This window comes from Hyperolius riggenbachi, chromosome 7 (genome assembly GCF_040937935.1).
Source record: "Hyperolius riggenbachi isolate aHypRig1 chromosome 7, aHypRig1.pri, whole genome shotgun sequence".
NCBI classification, from domain to species: Eukaryota; Metazoa; Chordata; class Amphibia; order Anura; family Hyperoliidae; genus Hyperolius; species Hyperolius riggenbachi.
Window position 1 is genome coordinate 234,683,578 of NC_090652.1, and position 26,262 is coordinate 234,709,839.

Genomic DNA, 26,262 nt, shown 5'->3' on the forward strand with positions numbered 1-26,262 from the left:
TTTTCCATGCTTTCCCTCTTCAATGGTATGACTTACTTGTATATTGTGGAGGAACTGGACTCTCCTTCCTGGGAAGGCCAAGGAACGGCGGTGGCAGGGACATCATTTGCATTGAGCCAGGCTGCAGTGGCTTCTGTGGCATAAAGCTGTACAGCAAAGATTGACAATTCAGACATCATATTAACAGGTAAAGGTACTCTAATTTACTGTAAACAATAGTTAGCTTACATAAGATATATATATTTTATTACACTTTATTTCATGTATAAATTATAATAAAGGGTAGCTGAAGAGACTTGTGACATGGTCAGATAAAAATATATATATATAGTACTAACCCTACTAAGAAAATGTCTGAACTTCCTTTGTTTTATTTTACTGTATAGCAAGTTTTTTTTAAAAAAAAAAACTAGTTCTTTATCTATTCAAACAAGGCAAAAAAAACCTAGTTCTTTATCTACGCAAATGAAGCAGTCAAACAGAAAGTTGAAAGCTGTGCACCGAAAAAGTAACTAGAAGGCAAAAAACTTTTATCTGGCTGAGGAAATAATGTTGATAAGATGTTAGAACTGAAAAGTTCAAAGTGTTATTAGGTCTGTTTCTGTTTTGACTCATCAGTAGATGCCACCATGACTTGTCTATTCAGCAGATGAGGGATTGGGAGCTGCTCCTGTGGCCAGCAATAATTACATTTGCCGATTAGCAGAGCATTTGTACTGCTTTCTGTATTGAAAGTACACTTTTTTTTTTTTTTTCACAAACGGGGATTTTTCTTTTGTGTGTCTAATAAGAGTAGGTACTTAAATTACAGTTTAGGACATTTAATTCCATTTTTTTTTTTTTTTTAGAAATAAAATGAGTCGATGCTATATTACTAACGTTCTACTTACCATTAGTACCACATTTACAATGAATTATCCTTTAGATTGTAAGCTCACAAGGGCAGGGTTCTCTCTGCCCCTTTTGTGTCTTGGAATTCTTTATACATTTTATTCATCATATTACTTTTGTCACTGTCATTACCAATTCTGTATTTTGCATTGATTCTGTATTTTGTCACCAATTCTGTATTTTATATATTGGTGTATTCCATTTGTCTGTATTATGTACCACATGTTCATTTCTTATTTTGTACAGCACCACAGAATATGTTGGCGCTTTATAAATGAATAATATTAATAATAATCTCATAAGCTTAATTTACCATCAGGTTTGCTTAAAGTGGACCCAAATTAAAAATACAAGATTTCAGAAATAAAATCTATTTTCTAAATTATAATAATAAATATCAGCCATTTTTTAGCTGCATGATGAGAAATATAAAATATTTTACATTTATTGGAGGAACCTCTCCCTTCCTTTCATATTGCCGGGACAGAAACCGGCAAACTGATGGAGTAGGTGGTGCCAGGCAAAGGAGGAATCGCTAATGGCTGCCACCTGTATAACCCTAGTTATGGAAAGAGAAGGATGAAAAGCATGCACTGAAATGCTCATAGGCTTGAAGGAGTGTTTATTTACAGTGGGTTGCAAAAGTATTCGGCCCCCTTGAAGTTTTCCACATTTTGTCACATTACTGCCACAAACATGCATCAATTTTATTGGAATTCCACATGAAAGACCAATACAAAGTGGTGTACATGTGAGAAGTGGATCGAAAATCATACATCATTCCAAACATTTTTTACAAATAAATAACTGCAAAGTGGGGTGTGCGTAATTATTCGGCTACCTGAGTCAATACTTTGTAGAAACACCTTTTGCTGCAATTGCAGCTGCCAGTCTTTTAGGGTATGTCTCTACCAGCTTTGTACATCTAGAGACTGAAATCCTTGCCCATTCTTCTTTGCAAAACAGATCCAGCTCAGTCAGATTAGATGTACAGCGTTTGTGAACAGCAGTTTTCAGATCTTGCCACAGATTCTCGATTGGATTTAGATCTGGACTTTGACTGGGCTATTCTAACACATAGATATGTTTTGTTTTAAACCATTCCATTGTTGCCCTGGCTTTATGTTTAGGGTCATTGTCCTGCTGGAAGGTGAACCTCCACCCCAGTCTCAAGCCTTTTGCAGGCTCCAAGAGATTTTCTTCCAAGTTTGCCCTGTATTTGGCTCCATCCATCTTCCCATCAACTCTGACCAGCTTCCCCGTCCCTGCTGAAGAGATGGACCCCCCGAGCATGATGCCATATTTGACAGTGGGGATGGTGTGTTCAGAGTGATGTGCAGTGTTAGTTTTCTGCCCCACATAGCTTTTTGCATTTTGGCTAAAAAGTTCCATTTTGGTCTCATCTGACCAGAGCACCTTCTTCCACATGGTTGCTGTGTCCCCACATGGCTTGTGGCAAACTGCAAACGGGACTTCCTATGCTTTTCTGTTAACAATGCCTTTCTTCTTGCCACTATTCCATAAAGGCCAACTTTGTACAGTGCATGACTAATAGTTGTCCTATGGACAGAGTGTCCCACCTGAGCTGTAGATCTCTGCAGCTCGTCCAGAGTCACCATGGGCCTCTTGACTGCATTTCTGATCAGCGCTCTCCTTGTTCGGCCTGTAAGTTTAGGTGGATGGCCTTGTCTTAGTAGGTTTACAGTTGTGCCATACTCCATCCATTTCTGAATGATCGCTTGAACAGTGCTCCTTGGGATGTTCAAGGCTTTGGAAATCTTTTTGTAGCCTAAGCCTGCTTTAAATTTCTCAATAACTTGATCCCTGACCTGTCATGGACCTGTTTTGTGTGTTCTTTGGACTTCACGGTGTTGTTGCTCCCAATATTCTCTTAGACAACCTCTGAGGCCCTCACAGAGCAGCTGTATTTGTACTGACATTAGATTACACACAGGTGCACTCTATTTAGTCATTAGCACTCATCAGGCAATGTCTATAGGCAACTGACTGCACTCAGATCAAAGGGGGCCGAATAATTATGCACACACCACTTTGCAGTTATTTATTTGTAAAAAATGTTTGGAATCATGTATAATTTTCGTTCCATTTCTCATGTGTACACCACTTTGTGTTGGTCTTTCATGTGGAATTCCAATAAAATTGATTCATGTTTGTGGCAGTAATATGACAAAATGTGGAAAACTTCAAGGGGGCTGAATACTTTTGCAACCCACTATATCTTTGTATGTGTCAGAGTGGTGCAACTAAATATTTTGTATTAAAAAAATGATTCGTTTGGGTCCGCTTTAAGCCTAAGGTGAACATCAAATCCTTTATTTAAAACTAACCACATCTCACTAACTATAGATGTTAACTTCATCCAATCTTTACACTTAAACATTAACTGGAGTTTGTAATAGAAATGGTATTAGAAACATAATCCTCAATGACTTCCTTACGTTTCAGTTCTACTACTATCTACCTACTCTATCGGAAAGTTCTTATAATTGCTTTGGGTGTTGTTCCGCACTCCGTCAAACAGCAGACAAAAAATAAAAAACACAATTTCTTTTTAAACATTACCTAGAAAAAAATAAGACTTTGTTCTAAAATATTACTTCAGGGCTCTGAAATATTATGTAAGGATGCTCAGACATTATCTCAGAAATATTTTGTTTTAACTGACTTCTGGGCTCTTATTTATATTTGTACAAAAAGTGCTGAAAAACACTCTCCAGAAGCAGCAAAACCAATTCCAGCGTCTGTATTATCTGTCCGGCTAGGAAAACGTTCTCTCTACTGATCAAAACAAAAACAACAAACAAACTTTTTCTTACCTTGTAGCCTTCATCTTTGAGTGTCTGGGCAGTACCAAGGAAGTGGGGCCGGAAGGAATGCTAGAGAAATAGAAATTCAAAGTAAGAGTAAAATTAAAGCTTATTGAGTTACACTAAATGTATGACACATTGGAAATCGTGCATAAAAGTCTACCATGGTTTTTCGTACATTTTCTTGACATTTAGACCCTGTATACTTGAGCAGAGGCATAACTACTATAGATGGAGCGGCCCCTGTAACTGCAGGGGGAATCGGGGGGCAATTTTTTTTAGTCTCTCCGATTTCCAGTACAGGGGCTGGCACCCACCACACCAGACTTGTTGTTTTGACCACACCTTTTATGGGATGAGGTCATTTTTATCATACTTATTATATGTTTCCAGGTTCATGGGCCTTCTAGCTGTGAGGGTTATCATGGGGGAAAGTGTGAATATTGGGGGGCATCAAAGTGTTCCTAGGGAGGGGTGTGAGTTATGCCCATGCACGCAAACATAACAAAAATCACAATGAATGAGAATTTACAAAACTGACTCTTCCTCATTTTTACACATGAAGATAAATGTTTTTTAAAACTAATTATTAAAAAGATGAGTGCATCCAAAGATCAGGACTCAATCCATCATTGACAGTTTAGGCCCTAGTGATGCATCTGTATAGCACTCTGTTGCTATGGAGGGCCAACAGCGCAGCACATGACAGAGGGGCACAAAGCGGGTGGGGTTAGTAAAACATTGCAATGGGCCTGCGCTTGGCCAAGATAATCTGCTAAGCAGATTGCCTACTGACACATTGTGGAGGTTCAGGGGTCACTGGCGTTATCATCTCAGCAGAGGCTCACCTGACATTACAAGTCTTTAGATTTGTTTTCCCTTTTACCCAGGGTGAAACCTGCAAGAAATAACTTACCTAGGGAGAGGGAAGCCTTTTGATAGTCCAGAGGCTTCTTGTATTCTCATTACCCCATCGTTGCCGCTCACAGACCAGACGAACATATCCAACAAGAGCTTGTTATCAAGGCCATGCTCCTTGCCATGTACGAGCATGACCATACTGCACCTGCGCAAGTACGGACACACCTGCACAGTAAGGCGGAGCCACTTGTGTATGAGCAGCTTGGCTCCTTACTACTGTGCAGGCGTGACCATGCTTGCATAGGCAGTGTATAGCCATGCTCATGTATGAAGAGGAGCGCAGCTGCAAGATTCCTGAGGGTCCCAGGCACCAGGCAGCAACAGTAGGGATTCAGAGGCTTCCCTTAGGTAAGTATTGTTTTCTCTTGCAGGTTTCACCTCGGGTTTACTTTGAAATACTTCTTGTTTAGAATCAGGGATACGTTGATGGACTGGAATGGAGAAAGAGAAACAATGCTCTCCGTAGATATTGCTCATAAGGGAAGAATGTTTGTGCTCCTTGTCCCACAAGAACACCAGAGATAAATCACGGCTGCAGATCTCTTACACCCAGTCATTTTCTACTGCAAGTGTTTTTCTATATGGAATAATAATGGCCAGGTGCTTCACCTTCAAAATGATATTAATAGAGAATTTGCACCTGGTTTATATTTCCTACAGAAAAGCATTTGCTACAGAAAATAGTTGGGATTAAGTGATTTGTAGAAGCAATTTATCTCCAGCATACTGTCGCTCGTGTGAACAGTTTGGCGTGCTGGAACTACTCATCTAAAACTCCCTATAAATAAATTTGTCTATGTTATATATCTATGACATATAAACTGCGGTCAAGTTAACTAAATATATCTTGTTTCACAACCCCAAGGTTATGTTATTAAAAGAGAAATGAAATGGTAGTCTTAAAGTCCACTTTTATATACTGTATATATATATATATATATATATATATATATATATATATATATATATATATATATATATATATATATATATATATATATATATATATATATATATGCATTGCAAGGCTTCATTCCCAACTAAATGTAAGCATCAGGATAGCTGCCATTATTTATTAACAGTATAGCAGGTTTTACATGCTAAATGAGTCTTATTACCATAGAAGGCTTTGATTACTAGACTGGAGCTGGGCAGATCCCCCAAGCTTTCTAATTACCAGTATTGGTTGGATCGTGTACTGGTTAAGGACTCTGACACAGGAGACCTGGGTTTGAATTTAGTCTTCTTCCTGTTCAGTAAGCCAACACCTATTTCAGTAGGAGACCTTGGGCAAGACTCCCTAACACTGCTATTGCCTATATAACATGTCCTAGTGGTTGCAGATCTGGCGTTTTGAGCCCATCAGAAGAAAAGTGCGTTTTGAGCCCTTCAAAATAAAAAATATTTTACCAATATTTTACTATCCCTTCACCTGACCCCATTCTCACTTATACACTTATTTTATGGGTATCTAACCCTAGCCAAACCCCCCATCTGATTCCTAATTCTAACTAATCCCTAAACCTATCTATGCCTAATCGTAAAAGACCTCCCCAGCCTATGCCTAACAACCACCTAACCTATGCCTTACATTAAAGAACATATGCCTAACCCTAAATAACACCCTAACCTATGCCTAGCCCTAAACAACCCCCACACCTATGCCTAATCTTAACTGAAACCTCTTCCCCATCAACTAATACCTAACCCTAGCTAAACTGCGACTACAAATCGGTAGTTTGGTTGATGCCATAGTCGCCAAGGTAAATAGCCATGATTAGTGGCTATAATGGTCAATTTGAGCGTCGATGCCACCTGAAGCCACCCACTCTGGCTGATACGATAGCGGGTGCCGGGGCCACACATTATACAAATTGTGGCTACATATAGAGCCCCCCTAAGCCCGCTATTTTATAAGCCTCTGGTGCCCATATTAACACTAAAAGCCACTACTTCTATTGGCACCTACGCAAAATCCAAATTACTGCAGTGAAGCTACTTTGCCGAGAAGTCTGTTAGCTGCAGAGCAGTCTATCAGTCAGTAACAGAAGCTTGCATACTGCTTGATGCATGTCACTGACTTGTATTAGGCCGTACGCTAACTTGTATAAGGATTTGTATGAATTCTAATACAAGCCAAAGTAACGTAAGACTCCAGTAAAGCTGTCCAGAAGCCATTGTCAGTGCAGCAGACCGCTCCACTGGTAAGAGAATGTCACCCAGTTCCAGCATAGTAATGCAAGTGGTTTTTTTTTGCTTTTCTAACCCTTCAGCAGCCAATTTATTTAGAGGCTTGCAAGTGCAACATGCAAATTTATTTTAGCACATTAGTGTGAGAATAGTCATAAATCTGTAAAAATTACCAATATACTACTATCGGAATTAGCTACTGCTCAATAGTAGAATATCAGTAGTTTATTGCTACCCGCACTATCCCCGGTGAATTTTTTACATTTACGTATATATATATATATATATATATATATATATATATATATATATATATATATATAATGCTATAGTATACAACAAGTGTTTGCAGATAATTACATTGTGAATCTCACAGTTTCTCAGCATGACAAACTGAAACAGAGAGCAGAGACCTGCTGTCTGTGAGGGATAAACAAAACACACACACAGAGCCTGCAGGGGGCGTGCAGAGGGCATGCATAACTTCTCCCTATCACAGCAGAAGCAGTGCATTCCTCTCTGTGTCAACAAAGCCTGACAAAGGAAAGAAGATAAGATTTTATTACAGAGACTGTGCAACTAGAAAAGGTTGCAGTAATCCAGACCACATTAGAACAGGTATAGGAACTTATAGGGAGAAGAAATAAGGCTGAACATTTTGTTACAGAGTCTCTTAAATTGTAGCAAGTCTTGTGCCGCACTGATTTACAGTTATACCAAACAGAAGTTCATTCTCTCTTTAAATTGTGAGCTGCATAACAGAAGCATTGTCAGATATATAAAATCATATTTTGAAAAGAGAATGAAAACTGATAAGTGTCAAAGAACTTCATCATCAGCTTTTTGTGTAGCTCCTGTCTTTGCTCTTATATTAAAACCATTTCAGAGATGTCACACTCTTGACACTGACTTCTCCGTTTAATAAGACCCTTGCACTTTCTCAAACATAATTAGCTAGATTCAGTTTTTAAACATCATATTAAAATGTAGGGTTTTTTTTCTCTTTCCAAAACAAACTGCTCAGCACTTTCTCGGATACGGGGGGAGGGGTGTTCTAGGCTAGCTGCCATACTAATGTCCCTTTATTAGCTTGCTAATTCTGCAGACCAATAGTCTTCCTCGCTTTAGCTTATCAAGTCTGTTAGGAAAAGGCATATAGGAGTAAAGCAGGTGGTTTTGGGGCCATGCACTGGCCGCATAGTGCCTGAGTTGGGCCGTTTTGCTATCGTCCATGGCCCGCACATGGGTAAATCAGGGTTCTGCCAATTTCCAGACCTCAAATTACTTTTTCCTCCGAATTGCTACGGCTCCTTAGTGGCAATCACAAGTTCAGCGTTCAGCTCGGGGTGGAAAAAACATGCTAGGAGCGGTATTCCCGAGCTGGGCTCATGGTAGCCGGCGGAGGTCTATGCCGAGCAATGCGCGCAGCGGGTTTTTATCACTCGGCTTCCGGGGGGATCCCGAAATCAGCTGCCATTATTCTTCCTCTTCTCCGAGGCTCTGCTTCCCCCTGGTCATGACGACAGCCAGCAATCTCACTATAGGGTTACAGTACCACCCGGAGGACGGAGGGAAAACTGCAGCGCTGGATCCCAGGGAGGTGAGTGAGTACTGAGCTGCTGCAGAGCTCTCTAGCAGCATGATTTTTTCCAGGTTTTAGGCTCTTAGAGGGGGCAAAAATTTGTACCGCTTTTAGACCCTAAAATCCAGAAAGAATAATACCGCCAAGGGGGTTAATGCCGCCAGGAATTTGAGCAGGCTGAACTATCATTTGGCTCACCCTGCATCCACCTCACCAGCGGTGTACATATACCTATGCAAATAGAGGATTTACCAAAAATTTGATACAGTAAAGCAAATACACCTACAGATTGCCACCCAATGTTCCAAAATGATCCATTTCTTTTACGAAAAGAATCAATTTATAAAGAATCGATTCCTACCAAACTCCACATCAATCTCCAATAGATTACAGCAAGGAATCTATTAAAAATCAATCAAACCACAGTGTTGAACTGTTTGATGCAGAGCAACGCTATGGACCATTGATCTACTAATGCCCCAGCCCCTATTCGACCTACATTTTCATTCTGAGTTGTACTTTTGATCGTTTTTTGATAAAAAATGTAATCTACATTTTGGCAAATAAATTCCCAGCAGATGAATCAAATATGTAGAGACTAGAATAAGAACATTGATGAGTCTATGGGCACCTAAGTGTAGAGAAGACTGTTAGTAAGTGCTGCTGACAAACTGTACCAGGAAGTGGTCTTGAGTGATAGGAAAAATATATAAATCTTCAGTGACCCATGCAGAGAATTAAAACAACCAAATTAAATATTCTCGTCGCTAGTTAATTAAACGCTTTCAGATAACTGATCAAGCATTACAGGCCTTGAATAGTTCAGTTTCTTTCTTTTCTTGGATGTCTCACTCTTTCTTAAAGGGTCCTTGAAGTGACACCTATCCTCATGAGATGAACAGTCCCAGTCCTACTGTATTCCTTTTTTCTCACTGAGGGGGGTAAGAATGCAGAGTAGCAAACTGCTAATTTTCTGTAGTTGGACTGTAATGTAACGATCACTGATAAATAATTAGAGGTCATAAAACGCCCGTGTGGCTGAGAAACACTTCTAACTGGATTAATGGATTAAATGTTGAATAAGCGTTTACAAACTGTTATGATTTACCTGAAAGGCTGAGACAGTCAAAGCTTTAAACCTGGATTTTGAACCTTTAACATTGGAATGCAAATATGGAATTCCAGGAAAATCCCCTTAGAGATAGTAAAGTTTCTGTGGTAGCCAGAAACAGTAGCATGGCATGTTACGCTGATTTGGATGTTTATGTAGATGTGTCCTTTAAGAGGGTTCACTAGATTGTAATGTTAACTCCAGTTCAGCAGGTCAGCATTTGAAAGGGCCAAAAGGATATGAAGTTTATTTCACTGGCCAGTGGCCAGTCAGGTGCATTCAAGGCCAAACAGAATATTGGTGGACACTCCAAGAAATGTCTCCAGTGTACACCCAGAGAAGAACAGAAAGTCCAAAAAAACAACCTCTTCTCCTCTCTTGAGAAAGCAGGATGACTCCTGCAGAACTAGTGGGGTTTGTTGGGGAGCCGTCTGTCCATCTCTGCCTACACGCCTTGGCCGCTCTGCATCCTGTTACCTTCCTGGACTAAGTATCCTTTAAAATAGATGTGAAATCTTGTGCTAATGAGACCAGGGGTATCAGTATGGGAAAAGGTAGCTGCTCCTTAGCTGGCTGTACGGCAAACTGGTAGAAAAGAGACAGAAGAGGAGGAGCGCTCCATAGTAGTGATGGGCGAACACCTGGATGTTCTGGTTCGGGAAAGTTCGCCGAACATGGCCGAGATGTTCGGCATGTTCGGGCCGAACCCCGAACTTTCCGAACATCCAGCTTTTGGGGGCCATATGGGGTCGCAGGCATAAGGGGGGAGCATGCCCCGATCGCGGGGGGGGGGGGGGGTCGGAAATTCCCCCCACCCCCTCCGCTAGCGCTCCCCCCTCTGCCCGCTTCCCCATACAAAAGTTTAAGCAAAGTACCTGTATAGTGGATGGCCTGGCAGTGGGCGGCACTGTGGAGTGAGGAGGAGGAGTCCGGAGAGTGACGAGTTGAGGGAGGCCGGGCAGCGGGCGGTTCAGCGGAAGTACCCTTGTGGTACTTCAGCCCTTTCTCTGACCTCACGCCCGCTGCCCGGCCTCCCTCAACACGTCACTCTCCGGACTCCTCCTCCTCACTCCACAGTGCCGCCCACTGCCAGGCCATCCACTACAGGTACTTTGCTTAAACTTTTGTATGGGGAAGCGGGCAGAGGGGGGAGCGCTAGCGGAGGGGGTGGGGGGAATTTCCGACCCCCCCCCCCCCGCGATCGGGGCATGCTCCCCCCCTTATGCCTGCGACCCCATAGGGGGGCAGTATTCGGCCGAACAGGGCCCTGTTCGGCCGAACAGGGGCCCTGTTCGGCCCTGTTCGGCGGCCATTAGAAGTTCGGGGCGAACCCGAACTTAAAAGGCCGAACACCATCAGGTGTTCGGCCGAACGCGAACATCACCCGAACAGGGTGATGTTCTGCAGAACCCGAACAGTGGCGAACACTGTTCGCCCAACACTACTCCATAGTATGACAACGTTTTATTGGATAAAAAAGTGCATTAAAATACACTTACTAGCTGTAACAGCAAGAAGAGCGTGTATATGGTCTGACAGCCCTCTTAATGTATCCATAGGGCGGACTGCCTGGGAGACTGCCTTGACCAATGTCAGGTCTGTCCTAGGTGGAAGAAGGGAGCTGTCCCATTGGATCTCCATGTGCTGATGGCATCACTACATGTTTCAGCGTGACCATGTGGTCACACTGAAACGTGTATTGACGCCATCAGCACATGGAGATCCTCTGCCCTAAGGATACATTGAGAGGGCTGTCCGCCCATCTACACGTTCTTCTTGTTGTTACAACTAGTAAAGGTATTTTAATGCACTTTTTTATCCAATAAAACTTTGTCACACTATGGAGTGCTCCTCCTCTTCTGTCTCTTTTCTAAGCGTCCTCCTTTCCTTTACACTTTATGGGCTGCTCCCTGGTGGGCATATTCAAGGTTTGATTTTCACAATAGCACACACTGAGAGACATATTTGTCTAACTTGTTTTGCACATTATTTTTTATTATTATTATTATTATTTCACATTAGCACTTATGCATTGCATCAGCATCCCTATATCACTGTGAATGTCATTACCGAACCCAGGTTAAGTCAGACAGAGGTTCATTTTGAACCTCTGATGTTGACTTTACATTGTAATGGGGCAGTATAGTTATAATAGGTTACTGTGTCATGGCAAAGATTTTTATTAGGGTTTTTTTATGCGTTTTTAATTGTTTTGTACTATCATAAGCTATTGAATAAGCCTTGATCATGTTACGATAAAGATCCTGTACATCGTTTTTTCAAACTTTAAAGTGAATCACAGGTAAAAATAAGCTGATGAAATAAACAATTGTATTTATCATCCTACTCCTAAGAATGACTTTTTTAGATATTCCATAGTTTTCTTTTATATGTAAACATTTACAAAGTAGATTGAATATTTTGTTGCCTCTCCTCAATGGCAGATTAATAGGTGTCCCAGAGTTAGAAAAAGGTCAATAGTTCATGTATTTTATCTCCTTCTGCTCTCAGCAGTTGTATTCTGCCAGGAAAACATGTATGGCTATAATTATCAGTGATGTTTACTATATTCCCGACAGGGTACAGACAAGACAGAAGCTGTTACTTCCATGCCTAGAAATCAATTCTTTCAGGCACCAAAATAAAACAAGTGAAACAGCCTGGTTATTAATATGTTTTTCACTGTACATAAACATGTTTATCTCATCACGTCACGTATCGCCTCAGGTACACTTTAAGGCTTGTTTACATCTAAAATCGAAATCGCAGACGGCCAAGTTTTGCAATTTTGTGAGTGATTTTTTTCCCCCTCCCGGCGCTTACCTGCACGCTACGATATTGTGTACAGCACTTTTCAAAGCACTTTTGCAGAGCGATTCTATTTTTTCACTACCCAACGCAATTCAGGAGGTGAACTCTTTGACCCAGAAAAGAAGAACAGCAATGTATTTATTCTTAAAAGTGCAAACGCAATCGCCGCACAAAGCTATTTTGTGAGCGTTTTGTGTTTTTCCAATACCTTTAATTGTAGCAAAATCACCCTAAAAATGGTACAGGCAGCGCTTTGCTGAGCGGATCGAAAACGAACCGCTCAGATGTGAACACTCTCATAGGGAATCATTGCACAAGCAATTTTAACCACTTGCCGACCAGGGGATTTTACACTGATCGGTGCTGCGTGGGCTCTACAGCCCGCAGCACCGATCAGGAGTGCAGCAGGGCGATCAGACTACCCCCCTTTTTTCCCCACTAGGGGGATGTCCTGCTGGGGGGGTCTGATCGCCGCCGGCTGCAGTTGCTTAGCGGGGGGGGCTCTTCAAAGCCCCCCTCCGCAGCGCTTTCCGCCCTCTCGCCAGCTCCCTCCCTCTCCCTTCCCCTGTGTGCTGCGCAGGACGGATTTCCGTCCTGCGCATTGAAGGATAGGCTTCAGCCTATCATATGCCGGCAATCCCCGGCCAATCAGAGGCCGGGGATCGCCGATCTGCCTTACGGCGCTGCTGCGCAGCAGCGCCGTATGATGTAAACAGCGGGGATTTCTTCCCCGCCTGTTTACATTTTGCCGGCGAGCCGCCATCGGCGGCTCTCCGGCTGTTCACGGAGACACCCTCCGTGAACTGACATGGAAAGGCCGCTCGATCGAGCGGCCGTTTCCATGGTAACCCGCAGACGACCAGTTTACGCCAATCGGCGTTAGCTGGTCGTCAAGAGGTTAAGGCAATTTTAAAAATCGCTGTCGCTTAAAAAACACGCAAAATGCCCTAGGTTTGAACAAGCCGTAACTGAGTGATCATAGCAGTGCTGTTCCCCCCTATCCAGTTAAGGTGGCCATACACTGGTCGATTTGCCATCAGATCGACCAACAGATAGATCCCTCTCTAATCGAAACTGATCAGAGAGGGATCGTATGGCTGCCTTTACTGCAAACAGATTGTGAATCGATTTCAGCATGAAACCGATCACAGTCTGTGAAGCTGCTGCTGCCGCCTCCCTCCTGTATACATTACCTGCTCAGGCCGGCGCGAGTCCCCTGGTCTCCACTGTCTTCTTCTCCGCTGGGCTCCGGACCGGCTGGCTTCACTTCACATCCGGGGAAGTTTAAACAGTAGAGGGTGCTCTACTGCTTAAACTTCCTGCCGGGACAGGAAGTTCAGTGAAGCTTGCCGGACTTGGAGCCCAGCGGAGAAGTAGACAGTGGAGACCGGGGGGACTCGCGCCGGCCGGAGCACGTAATGTATTGCTGCTGTATTGCGTCGGTCGTCGGGCATTCGAACGTCGCTATTGACGCACTCCCGACCCGCCGGCGATCGAGTAAAACCTTCCGCACAGACGGATCGATGGGAACCTGCTGTGAAATCGTTGCACAAACGCTGACAGAACGATTGATTTCCGTCCGAAATCAATCGTTCTGTCATCGTTTGTGCAACAATTTCACAGCCATTACGATCACTGTATATCGGCGGGAAAATCGTTAGGTGTATCGGCCCCTTTATTTGTACACCTGTAGTCTGATGCCAGGACTTCAGAAGGAGTGCTAGCAATATATGCAGCAAATAATAAGTGCTCTTCATTTAGCCGGTGGATGTATAACAATATTTCCACAATACAATTTCTACAAGAGGCAACACAGCCAGCTATGACTTGTAAATTTAATTAACCTCAAATGCAACAATATTTACAAATTGTGAATTCCTAATGCAATCATAATAACTCCAAATAATTATATTGTTGATTGCAATATGATGAATATAATGTGAATTTTAATTTTGTGACTGGGAAAGAGTGCCGGCTGAATATTGATCATTAGAAAGCTAAAACCGCAAGATTCTCCTCCCAGCACAACAAACACATTTCCTCATTTTGGCTCGTTTATTGAGCCCATATTCTCACTATACATAAGAGAGTTTGGGTATATCAGAGACAAATAGTTTTCATCAGACATTCAAAATCTCTGGACAGTGTGGCCATACAGCAGGCGACTTGGTCACCAATCGACCATACAATTCAAATCGTATGAAAATCGTTGCCAGCAAGAGCATGCCAGATTGACAATGCAACCAACTTCAGGCCAAAATTGGTTGCATGTATCATTCGGACATGCTGCAAAATCTCAGGACGGCATGCTCGATTGGGTGTGAGGCAGTAACGGCGTGCGATATCAGGACAAGCGACGAATGCGACAGAACCGCTAGCACTGTCCCACTAGTGTACAGTGTCCCCTCTGGTGCCCGTGCATGAATACTTTACCTGTCGTTGACGGCACACACATGCCCACATTACGACGGCAACCACGTGGTGCTCATGTGTAGGAGGAAGAGGACAGAGACAGCAGCAGACCAACAGGTAAATGGGCACTGAGAGGGCACATTTTACAGTAGAGGGACAGCGCCAGGTGTGGCGAGGCGATGAGGTGGCATCACTAGGCCGACTCCTGGAAGATTTTAATGCTGAAATCGATCGTGAATTGGCCTGCAGTTTATGGCAGCCACAGATCTCTTTCTGATCAGAAATGGCTAGATGTATGGGCACCTTTAGTGTTAATGCAGAATGACCTGAGCATGTGTACCTCAGTCTAATCAGCATGCATCAGATAGATTATCTAAAAAGTTATGGTTCATATGATTGAGGTTCCATTGATAGGAAGTGCAAGTAAACCTGTAACGTTTAAAAAAAATTAGATACTTACCTCTGTGGGTGGAAAGCCTCTGGATGATCCAAAGGCTTCCCCGATCCTCTGCAACCCCTCTGCTGCTGGCTGGGATCTTCGTTATCTTCACGGCCATGCTCCCCTTCATTTACAAGTGTGGCCACACTGCACAGGTGTCAGTGGGTTTGCATTTGCGCAGTAGCATTGAGCCTCTCGGGTACAGAGAAAAAGAGCTGTGGATGAGTGGCTCCATGGTACTGCAGGGGAGGGCTGTACTATGCACCTGCACAGTGTGGCTGCACTTGTACTCTGGAGGCTTTTCCCTAATAAGGTCATCTGTTCTACAATGTTGAACATAATAAGATTTTTTTGAACATAATAAAACGTTTTTTTACGGTATTGAATAGGTTAGACCTTGTATAGTTCTGAGTGACAGAAGGAAGTGTAAGTAGCACAAAATCGATATTGTGCATGCAGAACAACGTTACATTTGGGACAAGGTAATAGCCATGTACTCCACTCACTCAAAATAGCAAGCAAGTTTGGCAGCAGAGGACCGCTATCCACCAAAAAGACCACTCATTTTATGTAGACCAATAAGAATGCTTTGTGACAACCTCAAATATGGAGTTACCTGCTGAGGAGCTTATTTGAATTCTGACACCTAACTCCTGTTTGACCCACTCGGTGGACCAACTGGAAGCCCCAGTGGGAAATTAAATACACTTAAACAGGACTCGTTATCAGTATTGGGAAGGTGGGATGGACAGAACACAGCAAGGTAACCCCATATGGTCATTGCAATGCCTGGATAAGTGTAAGGAAACATGCATGTGTGTGCATTGTTCCCCTATGCAGTTCAATGAGACCAGGCGTGGTTTCAGCAGCATGGCTGTAGGCTGCTGCTCCCCAAGTGCGTAAGCAGCTCAAAGACAAGAGACTCTTAGTCACTGTGAGGTCCAATATCTTGACTTAGTAAATCAGTCTCTATAGTGTTGGTTTTAACTTGAACGTTTAAATAAATTATTTTTGTTTTTATAATAACCTAAACAATCTGCTTCTACCTAATCTTGACAGATCATGAACCAGCAGATATTGAAAAGTATTGTATTTGAGAATTTTTTGACACAGAAGCCCATATGCAATTACGGTAACGGTTTCTCCTTAGTTTTCTCCAAGTTGATATTTTTACAGCTTGTCAATAAAATGCCTTTTCAGCCCCAGCAAGCAAGAAAATACTCAGAATAATTTTTATAGCACGTTTTCTACTAGTTTTCGTAACTTTTCAGTTGCAAAATCTTGAAAAATTATTTTTAAAAGAAGATGAAAAATTATCTCCTAGGAGAAAACTCAGGAGAAACAATGAATTGCATATGGGCAAGAGTATTTTATTCTGAAGTTTTCGTATAAATGGCTATGCTGTGGCAGAATGTCAAAACTTTTTCTGCGGTGGTCGATTAAAAAGAACAGAAAAATCAATCTATATCGAACCATGAAATGACAATAGCTAACGCTCAGTGCTTTCAGAGTGTTGGCCCTGTATGTTAGATTTGGCTAACAGACTGCCTGAACTAACTGCACGTATTATTGCTGCATTAAACCTTGACTGGCATATGCCACACAACACAATAATGTCAATGCATGTCACCACTTGCCTGGATTCCAATGAGAATGCCCTTCTGGGGAATTTTGAAGCCAGTGGAGATCATGGCCTTCAGGAAGGCTGAGTAGATGTTTTGTCCAAAGCAGGCCACCTACACAGAGCACAATGTATAAACAGACTACATAACTAGATATTTATTAACATGTTTTTGTAATTAACTTGCATTTAAAAGCATTTATTCGCCACAAATAGGAATACAAAAAAGTGAAAACAATTAAAACCACAGAACATCAAAATATTTTGTTAAGCTCTGAAAACACCCATGAAAGACACTTGTTAAATGTAAGGCATGCAAATGTGTTTACCTCCCCAGTAGAAGCCATTTCACACCTCAGAACTGGATCTGCTCCTCTAAGGCGGGGCCAGGAAAACATTGGAGCCTGTGAAACAATTGGTCAAAATGTAATGGGTTACTCCACTTCAATCAAAACATCTATATAAATATGCGTTCACTAGACAAGTCATTTTGTAACTGAATACTATAAAATATAGTGTATCAACTTCAATCTCCAACTGTAATACATGTCTTAGTAAACTTGCTGAAAATCAAGTCAACAGAATATGACTTGGTGCAAAAGATACCTAGAATTCTCCTCTTTCTTTTGTCTTTTGGGGTGTATTCACTAATGTTTCCAGTAGAGTGATAGCACGCATAAAGATTTGCAGGCATTACACAAATAGCATAGCTTGTATTACAAACTAGAGATGGCCTGAACCTTCCGATATTCGGTTAGTGCGAACTGTTGCGAACTGCAATAGACTTCAATGGGGAGGCGAACCTGGAAAACTAGAAAAAATTATGCTAGCCAGAAAAGTGATGGAAGAGATGTTTCAAGGGGTCTAACAACTGGAGGGGGGCATGGCGGAGTGGGATAAATGCCAAATGTCCCGGGGAAAAATCTGGATTTGACGCAAAGCAGCGTTTTATGGGCAGAAATCACATTGAATGCTAAATTGCAGGCCTAAAGTGCTTTAAAACATCTTGCATGTGTATACATCAATCAGGGAGTGTAATTAGAGTACTGCTTCACACTGACACACCAAACTCACTGTGTAACGCACTGCGTTAGCTGTTTGTGTAGTGATGGCTGTGCTGGACTGGTGCGCAACATGGCGAGATTGCTCTTCCTCAGTGATATCAGGTAATGTCTGACTGCCTTATCAACTTTCAATGGTTCTTTCTCTACCATTGTTAAAGGTTACATCTATTTTTTTAAATTACATTTTTGCTGGCTGTTCAGTACCTATAATGAGAATCTGTTATGGAGGGCAAGTCTGCCATTGTGAGTGACCATGGGTAATGGCTGGGGAATCAGGGTTCGATTCCGGTCCAGAGTGGCAGCTTAAGAACCGGCTACCACCACCACCACACATCCAAGTAAGGACCCATTTGGTGTATAAGTAATGTACCTGCCCTGACCGTGCTTTGCAGACCAGGCATCTGTGGTCAGATGGACCCTTGGCACAGCGCTGTGTGCCAGAGATGACACCACTTGCCTTTAACGAGAATCTGTTATGGAGGGCAAGTCAGCCATTCATTCAACTGTGTGAAACTTTCAATGGTACTTTCTCAGTAGCATGGTTACCACGGGTAATGGCCGGGGAATCCTGGTTCGATTCTGGTCCGGACTGGGAGTCTAAGAAATGGCTATCACCACCACACATCCAAGGAAGGCAGCAGGCATGCTGTGGGCAAAGGAGCAGGAATGGCTACCACACATCCAAGGAAGGCAGCAGGCATGGCATGCAAGTCCCGAGGCAGTGACCAAAAATAACAATACAGGAGAACTTTCGAGGCCCTGCTGTATATGACACTGATCGACTTTACTACCTGTAACGAGAATCTGTTATGGAGGGCAAGTCTGCCATCCATTCAAGTGAAAGGTATGCACTGACTGCCAGGTATAATACAATGTGCAGTCACAGATGCAGTGAAAGGTATGCAGTGACTGGTATTACAATACAATGTGCAGCTGTCACACCGATGCAGTTAACAGGCATGCTCGGAGTGGTATATTACACAGCGTGCGGACACACAGGTACTGTGAACATTTATGCAATGACTGGTATTACAAATGTGCACCTGTCACGCACACATACAGGTACCGGACAGGCACAGTGACACTGCATGCGCTCTTGTAGGTAGGTGGGTGCACTGAAGTGAACAACAGGTAGTAGGTATATGCAGTGATGGGTATTACAATTGTCACCTCCGCGATCGCGAACCCCAGACGTTCGCCGGTGTACCGTTCGCCGGTGAACCGTTCAGGCCATCTCTACATTCTACTATATGTCCTCTTCAAAATAAAAACAGTCAAAGCAGTCACATGTTTTCTGTAAAAACTGTGCAGGCACTTACTTTGATTCCTACATAATCAGCAGGAATAATGGGACTTTCCAGTGTTGGCAGAGAAGATTCATCAATTTTTTCTCCGGTCATGACTTTTGTGGCTACATCAATAAAGTCAACACCCAAAGTCTTCGATACAAAAGGGAAGGACCGGGAGGCTCTCAAGTTGCATTCAATTACCTACAGAAAGAAGTCATCCAGGCTTAATGAACAGCAAATTTCATAGGAGATAAATCAGTGTCTTCAAGAAAAATATATGGCTACAGACTAAATCAACAAGACATCATGCTAAAATGCTCTAAATTGGGCAAAAACATATTTTCTATAACATACCGTAATTATGTTCTTACTTGGGGACCCATACACAAATTCTGCAGCAATCATCTGAAGTACCCTCCAATTTCCTCCAGAAAGGCACTTGTGAAGCTACCGCTGTTGTGTAACTCAATGAAATGGTTCAGTTCTGACTTAGAATTGTATTAATATTATTTGTGTGAAGCAGGAATAACCCACAAAATGTTTATTTCCAAAAACAGTCCATTAGCCGCAGGGACCCACATTTCCTGCTTACACTAATAGCCCATAAACTAGTATTTAATATAAAAAATGCTACAAATAGCTGACTGACTACTGTTGGGCGCCCAACACACCAACGGGTAGCTGCGATTTACAATAAAGTCTATTACACGGTTACCCAGGCGGTATCCCAAATGAACTGCTTCAAGTCTATTCTACTAGCAAAATACATTTCTGATTAATGTTCACACAATATGTAAATATTCTATACATGCTCACACACATAATACAGCTCCCCTTTAACTACCTAAGTAGTAGCAGTAGGGTATTGTACCGTGTTAGCCATCAGTAAAAGCAAGAAGTTTTAAATCAGGATGATACTATTTATTGGCTAACTAAAAATGAATAAAAATAAGCAAGCTTTTGGCCTTGCAGCCTTCGTCGGGCTTATATAATGTTAGTTTGCAGGCTGGTGGTACAGACAGCTATATACATGCAACATCAAAAGGGAAAACAGATATTTTTTTCAAGCATAAATACATGTCATTAAGATGCCTTAATTCAAACAGACCATCTAAATGGGGTTAGAGGTTGTTAGCTGAGATAAGGATCCTGGTTTACTCCATGCTCACAGACCTAGGATTAGGATTCACCCAGGCCAGAGGTATCTTAAATTCTAATTCTAAGAATTTACGATACCTCTGGCCTGGGTCAATCCTAATCCCAGGTCTGTGAGCATGGAGTAAACAAGGATCCGTATCTTATCCTTATCTCAGCTAACAACCTCTAACCCCATTTAGATGGTCTGTTTGAATTAAGGCATCTTAATGACATGTATTTATGCTTGAAAAAAATATCTGTTTTCCCTTTTGATGTGCATGTATATAGCTGTCTGTACCACCAGCCTCCAAACTAACAGGATATAAGCCCGACGAAGGCTGCAAGGCCGAAAGCTTGCTTATTTTTATTCATGTTTTGTTAGCCAATAAATGGTATCATCCTGATTTTAAACTTCGTGCTTTAACTACCTAAAGAACGCGTCACGCCAAGGGCCGTTACCACGGTGGCAGCCCCAGGACCACCTAAAGCCAATTGGCGTCAAGTCCTGGGGCTGGATTTTGCAGGAGATCACACGCGCCGATGCGCACGCATCTCCGCTTGGTAGCTCTGCTCCACCTTCAGTCTCCCAGCGGCAATCACCGCTCTGAGACTGTTAGAGACTGCGCAACCTATTAGCATAGTACAATGCTGCAATCTAAGGCAGCGCTGTACTGGGGACACAGGTGAGCAATCGACTCTCATAAGCTAAAGCCTATGACAGCCGATCGCCGTCATTGGCCAGCTGGGGGGAGGGAGGGGGTTAGGGTAAAAAAATAAATAGGGAAATTAATTTAAAAAAAAATAACATAAATATTTGCAAAGAATAAACATAAACATTGGGGGAGCGATCAGACCCCCACCAACAGAAAGCTCTGTTGGTGGGGAGAAAAGGGGGGGGGGATAACTTGTGTGCCGAGTTGTGCGGTCCTGCAGCAAGGCCTTAAAACTGCAGTGGTTAATTTAGCAAAAAATTGCATGGTCTTTAGGGGGGGGGTTAACACTGTGGTCCTCAAGTGGTTAAACAGTATCCGCTGCACAAAACAAACAAGCACCTCTGGTATTCTGATCTTTGTCTAACACCAGCGTAAATCCTGACAGGTGACACGTTCCCTTTGTGACAACACCCTGGTATTACTGTATCATACTGTCTGATAGGGGCTCTTTTCTTATCAATGCCTTGTCAGGTTTCTCGCAGTATGGTGATTGGCAGATCAATAGTGTAGTGACAGCGCTGGTATTATGCAGGCAGCCCACATACAGCTGCCTGTCGCATCGCACACACAGAGGAAGCAGCTCCCACAAGAAATTAAGTTGCTTTGTAAATTCAGATAAACCCAGATGTCCCTCAGTCCTCAGAGGTGATTCTTTAAACACCTGCAGCATAACAAGTTATCGAAAGCTATTAAAGGAGCCTTAACGTCGGAGCCGTTTGACGTGTTTCTTGCTGAATTACTTTCAAAATTGATTTTGACTGATAAATACATTGATTGTTTGTGTTTAAAGACACTGCGACACTAAACATGCTGTTTCTTTCCTATTGCAAAGGTACAACAGAGTTAAAATGCAGGAACAGCACCGGGCTAATTCATTTCAGGGACACTAGCAGTGGCATATCTGGACAACCACATGGTCTCCAGTGCAAATATTGCCCTTTTCTTTTGGTCACCCTTGGACTGAGATAGATAAAGATGTAATGGAACCCTAGACGAAAGGTAGTAGATAAGGGGCCAACTTGTGGTCCTTTTGGTAAGTTGAAGACGAGAGAGGAGGCAGGTGGACCCCTTGACACCAACTAGGCCCCAAGCACCTGCTTAGGTTGCCTGGTGGATGTTCCTATTCTCTGCTCCTTGGACATGGAGGAGCCATATGGGAAGCATAGCTAACTCTGAAGGGTGACGCTTCCTCTGTTGCTCTCATGGGACCTGTAGAAGTTGCTGGAATGATCCATTGTTATTTTCACAGCCTTACAGGGTGAATTTTATAAAAACAGCTTTTTTAGCCTCCCATAAATGTACTCCCCAGATTACTTACAAGAGCTCACAGCATAGGTAAAAAATCCAGTAACTTTTATTGGCACATCAAGAAGACTGGTACAGCATCTGGGTATCGGTTGAAAAGGGCGCCCGAGCTGCCTGTATGAAAAGGGCGCCGCCATAGACATCAATGTTATTTCTGGAAATATGGGCTACAAGGTGTAGAAAAGGGCGCCCGTTTGTAGCCCATATTTTTTCGGCTACAAGGTTTTCAGCTACAGTAGGGCGCCCCCTTGTAGCCCATATTATTGCATTTTTTGTAGCCTATGTTTTTATATGGGCTACAAGTGCTGGAAGCAGAATTATTTCATTCCCCCACTATCCATGGTGGCCTGGAGGGGGAATAGTAATTAACACATCCCAGAGTTTTTTTTGTAGCCGAAGTTTTTATATGGGCTACACCAGGCGCCTTTTTTGTAGCCGAAGTTTATATGGGCTACACCAGACGCCTTTTTTGTAGCCGAAGTTGGTATATATGGGCTCCACCAGGCGCCCTTTTTTACCGGCGCCCTTTTCATATAGACCCCAGCATCTGACGTGTTGTTGGCTCATGCCTGGCAAGAGACTACTTAAAGGGGAACTGAAGAGAGAGGTATATGGAGGCTGTCATGTTTATTTCCTTTTAGACAATACCAGTTGCCTGGCAGCCCTGCTGATCCTCTGCCTCTAATACTATTAGCCATAGCCCCTGAACAAGCATGCAGCAGATGAGGTGTTTTAGTGATTCAGACTTATAAGTCTGATCTGACAAGACTAGCTGCATGCTTGTTTCTGGTTTTAATCAGATACTACTGCAGAGAAATAGACCAGCAGGGCTGCCAGGCAACTGGTATTGATTAAAAGGAAATAAACATGACAGCCTCCATGTAGCTCTCTCTTCAGTTCCCCGTTAAGCTGTTCGCTTTCATAAAGGTGGCCACACAAGATGCAATAAAACATTGGATTTCCCTGTTTTTTTGATAAATACAATCGGTTGCATAGAAAAATGTAAAGGTTTTTTTTTTTCATTTAAGTAATGTGATCGATTGCCCAATTTTTTAAAAATGTATTTTTTGATTGTCCATAATAAACAATTCTGATGTTTTTTTTGTAAATAGGGCAGAGTGTAAATTTCTTGATCTCTTCTTTCTAAGTTTAGATCATTTTTTTCATAATTGGAGAAAAATTGGAACATACATTTATGACACAATGGTAAGATTTTTCTAGTTACAATCAATAAAAAAAATTGAACATAATTCTGAAATATAAAAAACATATAAAAATTGTATCATGTGTGGCCACCTCAAGAAGGAAAACTAAGCAATTTGCCTCTTCTATGGACTGTTATAAATAGGCCCCTTAGTTTGTGAAAATAATAATGCACACAGTTGGCTCCATGCTTTTACTTGGTGCACATATTCGTATTTATTGACTGAAGTACCAGCAAAAATGTACTTTTTTTTTGTTCTGAGATTATATTGATAACTCCTGCAAGAGGTGAGTTAATTGCCCAAAATGTTGTGTCCCCTTCACTTACCAGAACATCATTTCCTCTAACAAGGAACTGCACATTGAAGGGTCCAGAAATAGCAAAAGCATTTGCAATTTTCTTGGTAGCAATTTTCACCTGCAAATCACAAGAAGTGGGTAAGTGTTAGAGAGTCACTTTTCAATACTTTTTGGAGAGACAAATGCCTTATGAAACATGAACGCACAGGTCCAGCTATAATACTCTTTGACCTATATATTAGTTTTAAGTGACTTTACTGATCAAGAATCAGAAGCACAACCTTAGAAAACAGATTAACGCTTTTCTGGAATCCATCATTCTTACTGCTGCTTTTAGAAGAAGTCCCTCATTAAATAGACTAAGGTTCTGTATATTATGCATATGTTGCGTTCCATCACAACAATGCAATGGAATTGCAACGCAATAATCATATTCATATGTATGTGTAGCTTCACACTTGTAACGTGCATGGCAACTTTTCGCCCCCGTTGCATTGCGATCTCATTGCAACGCAAAGTGTATAGTGAGAAGCTAACCTAAATAACATGCAAACAAAATAATCTCTGAAAAAAACAGGAGCTATTTTTATGATGTCTCTTTTTAGTTTATAGCTTTTGTTGCTGTTACATAAAGCAGGGAAGACTTGTATATGATTATTTAATCAGAACTACTGTGCTCGAGTTAATAATATATCCCCTGCCATGGCTGTGCATTGTAGTTCATGCGCTTGTAGAAAAACATATTAAGGTCCTAGATGTTAACCAAAATTGAACTATGATTGTTTAAAGAGACTCCGTAACAAAAATTGCATCCTGTTTTTTATCATCCTACAAGTTCCAAAAGCTATTCTAATGTGTTCTGGCTTACTGCAGCACTTTCTGCTATCACAGTCTCTGTAATAAATCAATGTATCTTTCCCTTGTCAGACTTGTCAGCCTGTGTCTGGAAGGCTGCCAAGTTCTTCAGTGTTGTGGTTCTGCTATGAACTCCCCCTTCCAGGCCCCTCTATGCACACTGCCTGTGTATTATTTAGATTAGAGCAGCTTCTCTCTTCTCTCTTATCTTTTACAAGCTGGATAAATCGTCCTCTGAGCTGGCTGGGCTTTCACATACTGAAGAATTACAGACAAGGGCAAAGCTGTTTGCAGGAGAAAAAAGAGCAGCCTGAAACTTCAGTGCATGAGAACTGCAGGGAGAAAGAAACACACAAATGATCTCTTGAGATTCAAAAGGAAGGCTGTATACAGCCTGCTTGTGTATGGATGTATTTTCTATGTGTGGACATACTGTACATCAACCTACTTCCTGTTTTGGTGGCCATTTTGTTTGTTTATAAACAAACTTTTTAAAATTGTTTTTAACCACTTTTAATGCGGCGAGGAGCGGCGAAATTGTAACAGAGGGTAATAGGAGATGTCCCCTAACACACTGGTATGTTTACTTTTGTGCGATTTTAACAATACAGATTCTCTTTAAAGGTTATTTCTGGGTACTGCAGTGAACTGAATTACACTTACTTCCAGGCTTGAGAGCTACACTTTCAAAGTGTAAAATTATTAGAACATGCTTATTCTTTGTCCACAGTTCCATGCAAGTCCCAGATTTGGATATCTGCCCCAGATATGTCTAAAGGCACATGTGGCACATGCATACCTTCCAACTTTTTGAGATCAGAAAGAGGGACACTTAAGCCATGCCCAGGTCACACCTCTAACCACGCCCCTGACACACACCCAGTCATGCATACTATAAAAGTTTATAAGTAAAATAAGTGTTTTATAACTCAAACCACATGGTCCTTTCTATCCTGGCTCATTTTCCTTCATATTAACATTTGAGTATAACAATATCAATTTACAGGATATGCATAAACTTTAGAGTCAGTTAAAGGGAACCTGAACGCAGTAAAATTATTTAAAATAAACACATGAGGTAACTTGAAAATGAACATCGCATAGTTACCTTGCCATCAGTTCCTCCCAGAAGCTCACCATTTTCTTCTGACAATGGTCCCTTCCAGTTCTGACAACATTTTGTCAGAACTTAAATATATCCCAGTTGCTGTCAGTTAAATATCAGTTGCTGTCAGTTATAGGTGAAAACACAACTGATGTGCCAGGTAATGTCCATGTTTCCCTATGGCTCAAGTGGGCGATGTTACAGTTTAACAGTGTGCTGACCAGGAAGCTGTTACGGGGTAATGGCCATTTTCAAAATGGAGGATGGAGAATACCATTGATTACAGTGGACAAACGGGACACAGGAGAGGAGAAAGAGACTGATGAGTAGACTACACAGAAGGTAAGTATGACCTGTGTATGTTTATTTTTACTTACTTTAATTTTCAGTTCAGGTTTTCTTTAAGCACATTTTTAAGTAGAAAAATACATATATTTACGTAGAACTGCACATCAGTCCGACAGAGGGACAAATGAGGAAGAAAG

General features: G+C 42.0%; 1 protein-coding gene across 1 annotated transcript in view; it reads right to left on the reverse strand.

Moving 5' to 3' along the window:
* CPS1 (carbamoyl-phosphate synthase 1) overlaps nucleotides 1–26,262 on the reverse strand; it is a 204,067-nt gene that overhangs the window by 17,569 nt on the left and 160,236 nt on the right. The window contains exons 31-36 of the mRNA XM_068245395.1: nucleotides 23,846–23,935; nucleotides 19,190–19,360; nucleotides 17,136–17,210; nucleotides 16,823–16,921; nucleotides 3,729–3,788; nucleotides 37–146 (exon numbers count right to left, since the gene is read on the reverse strand). Coding sequence (XP_068101496.1) covers nucleotides 37–146; nucleotides 3,729–3,788; nucleotides 16,823–16,921; nucleotides 17,136–17,210; nucleotides 19,190–19,360; nucleotides 23,846–23,935 — 605 coding nt within the window. The remainder of the gene's footprint in view (nucleotides 1–36; nucleotides 147–3,728; nucleotides 3,789–16,822; nucleotides 16,922–17,135; nucleotides 17,211–19,189; nucleotides 19,361–23,845; nucleotides 23,936–26,262) is intronic.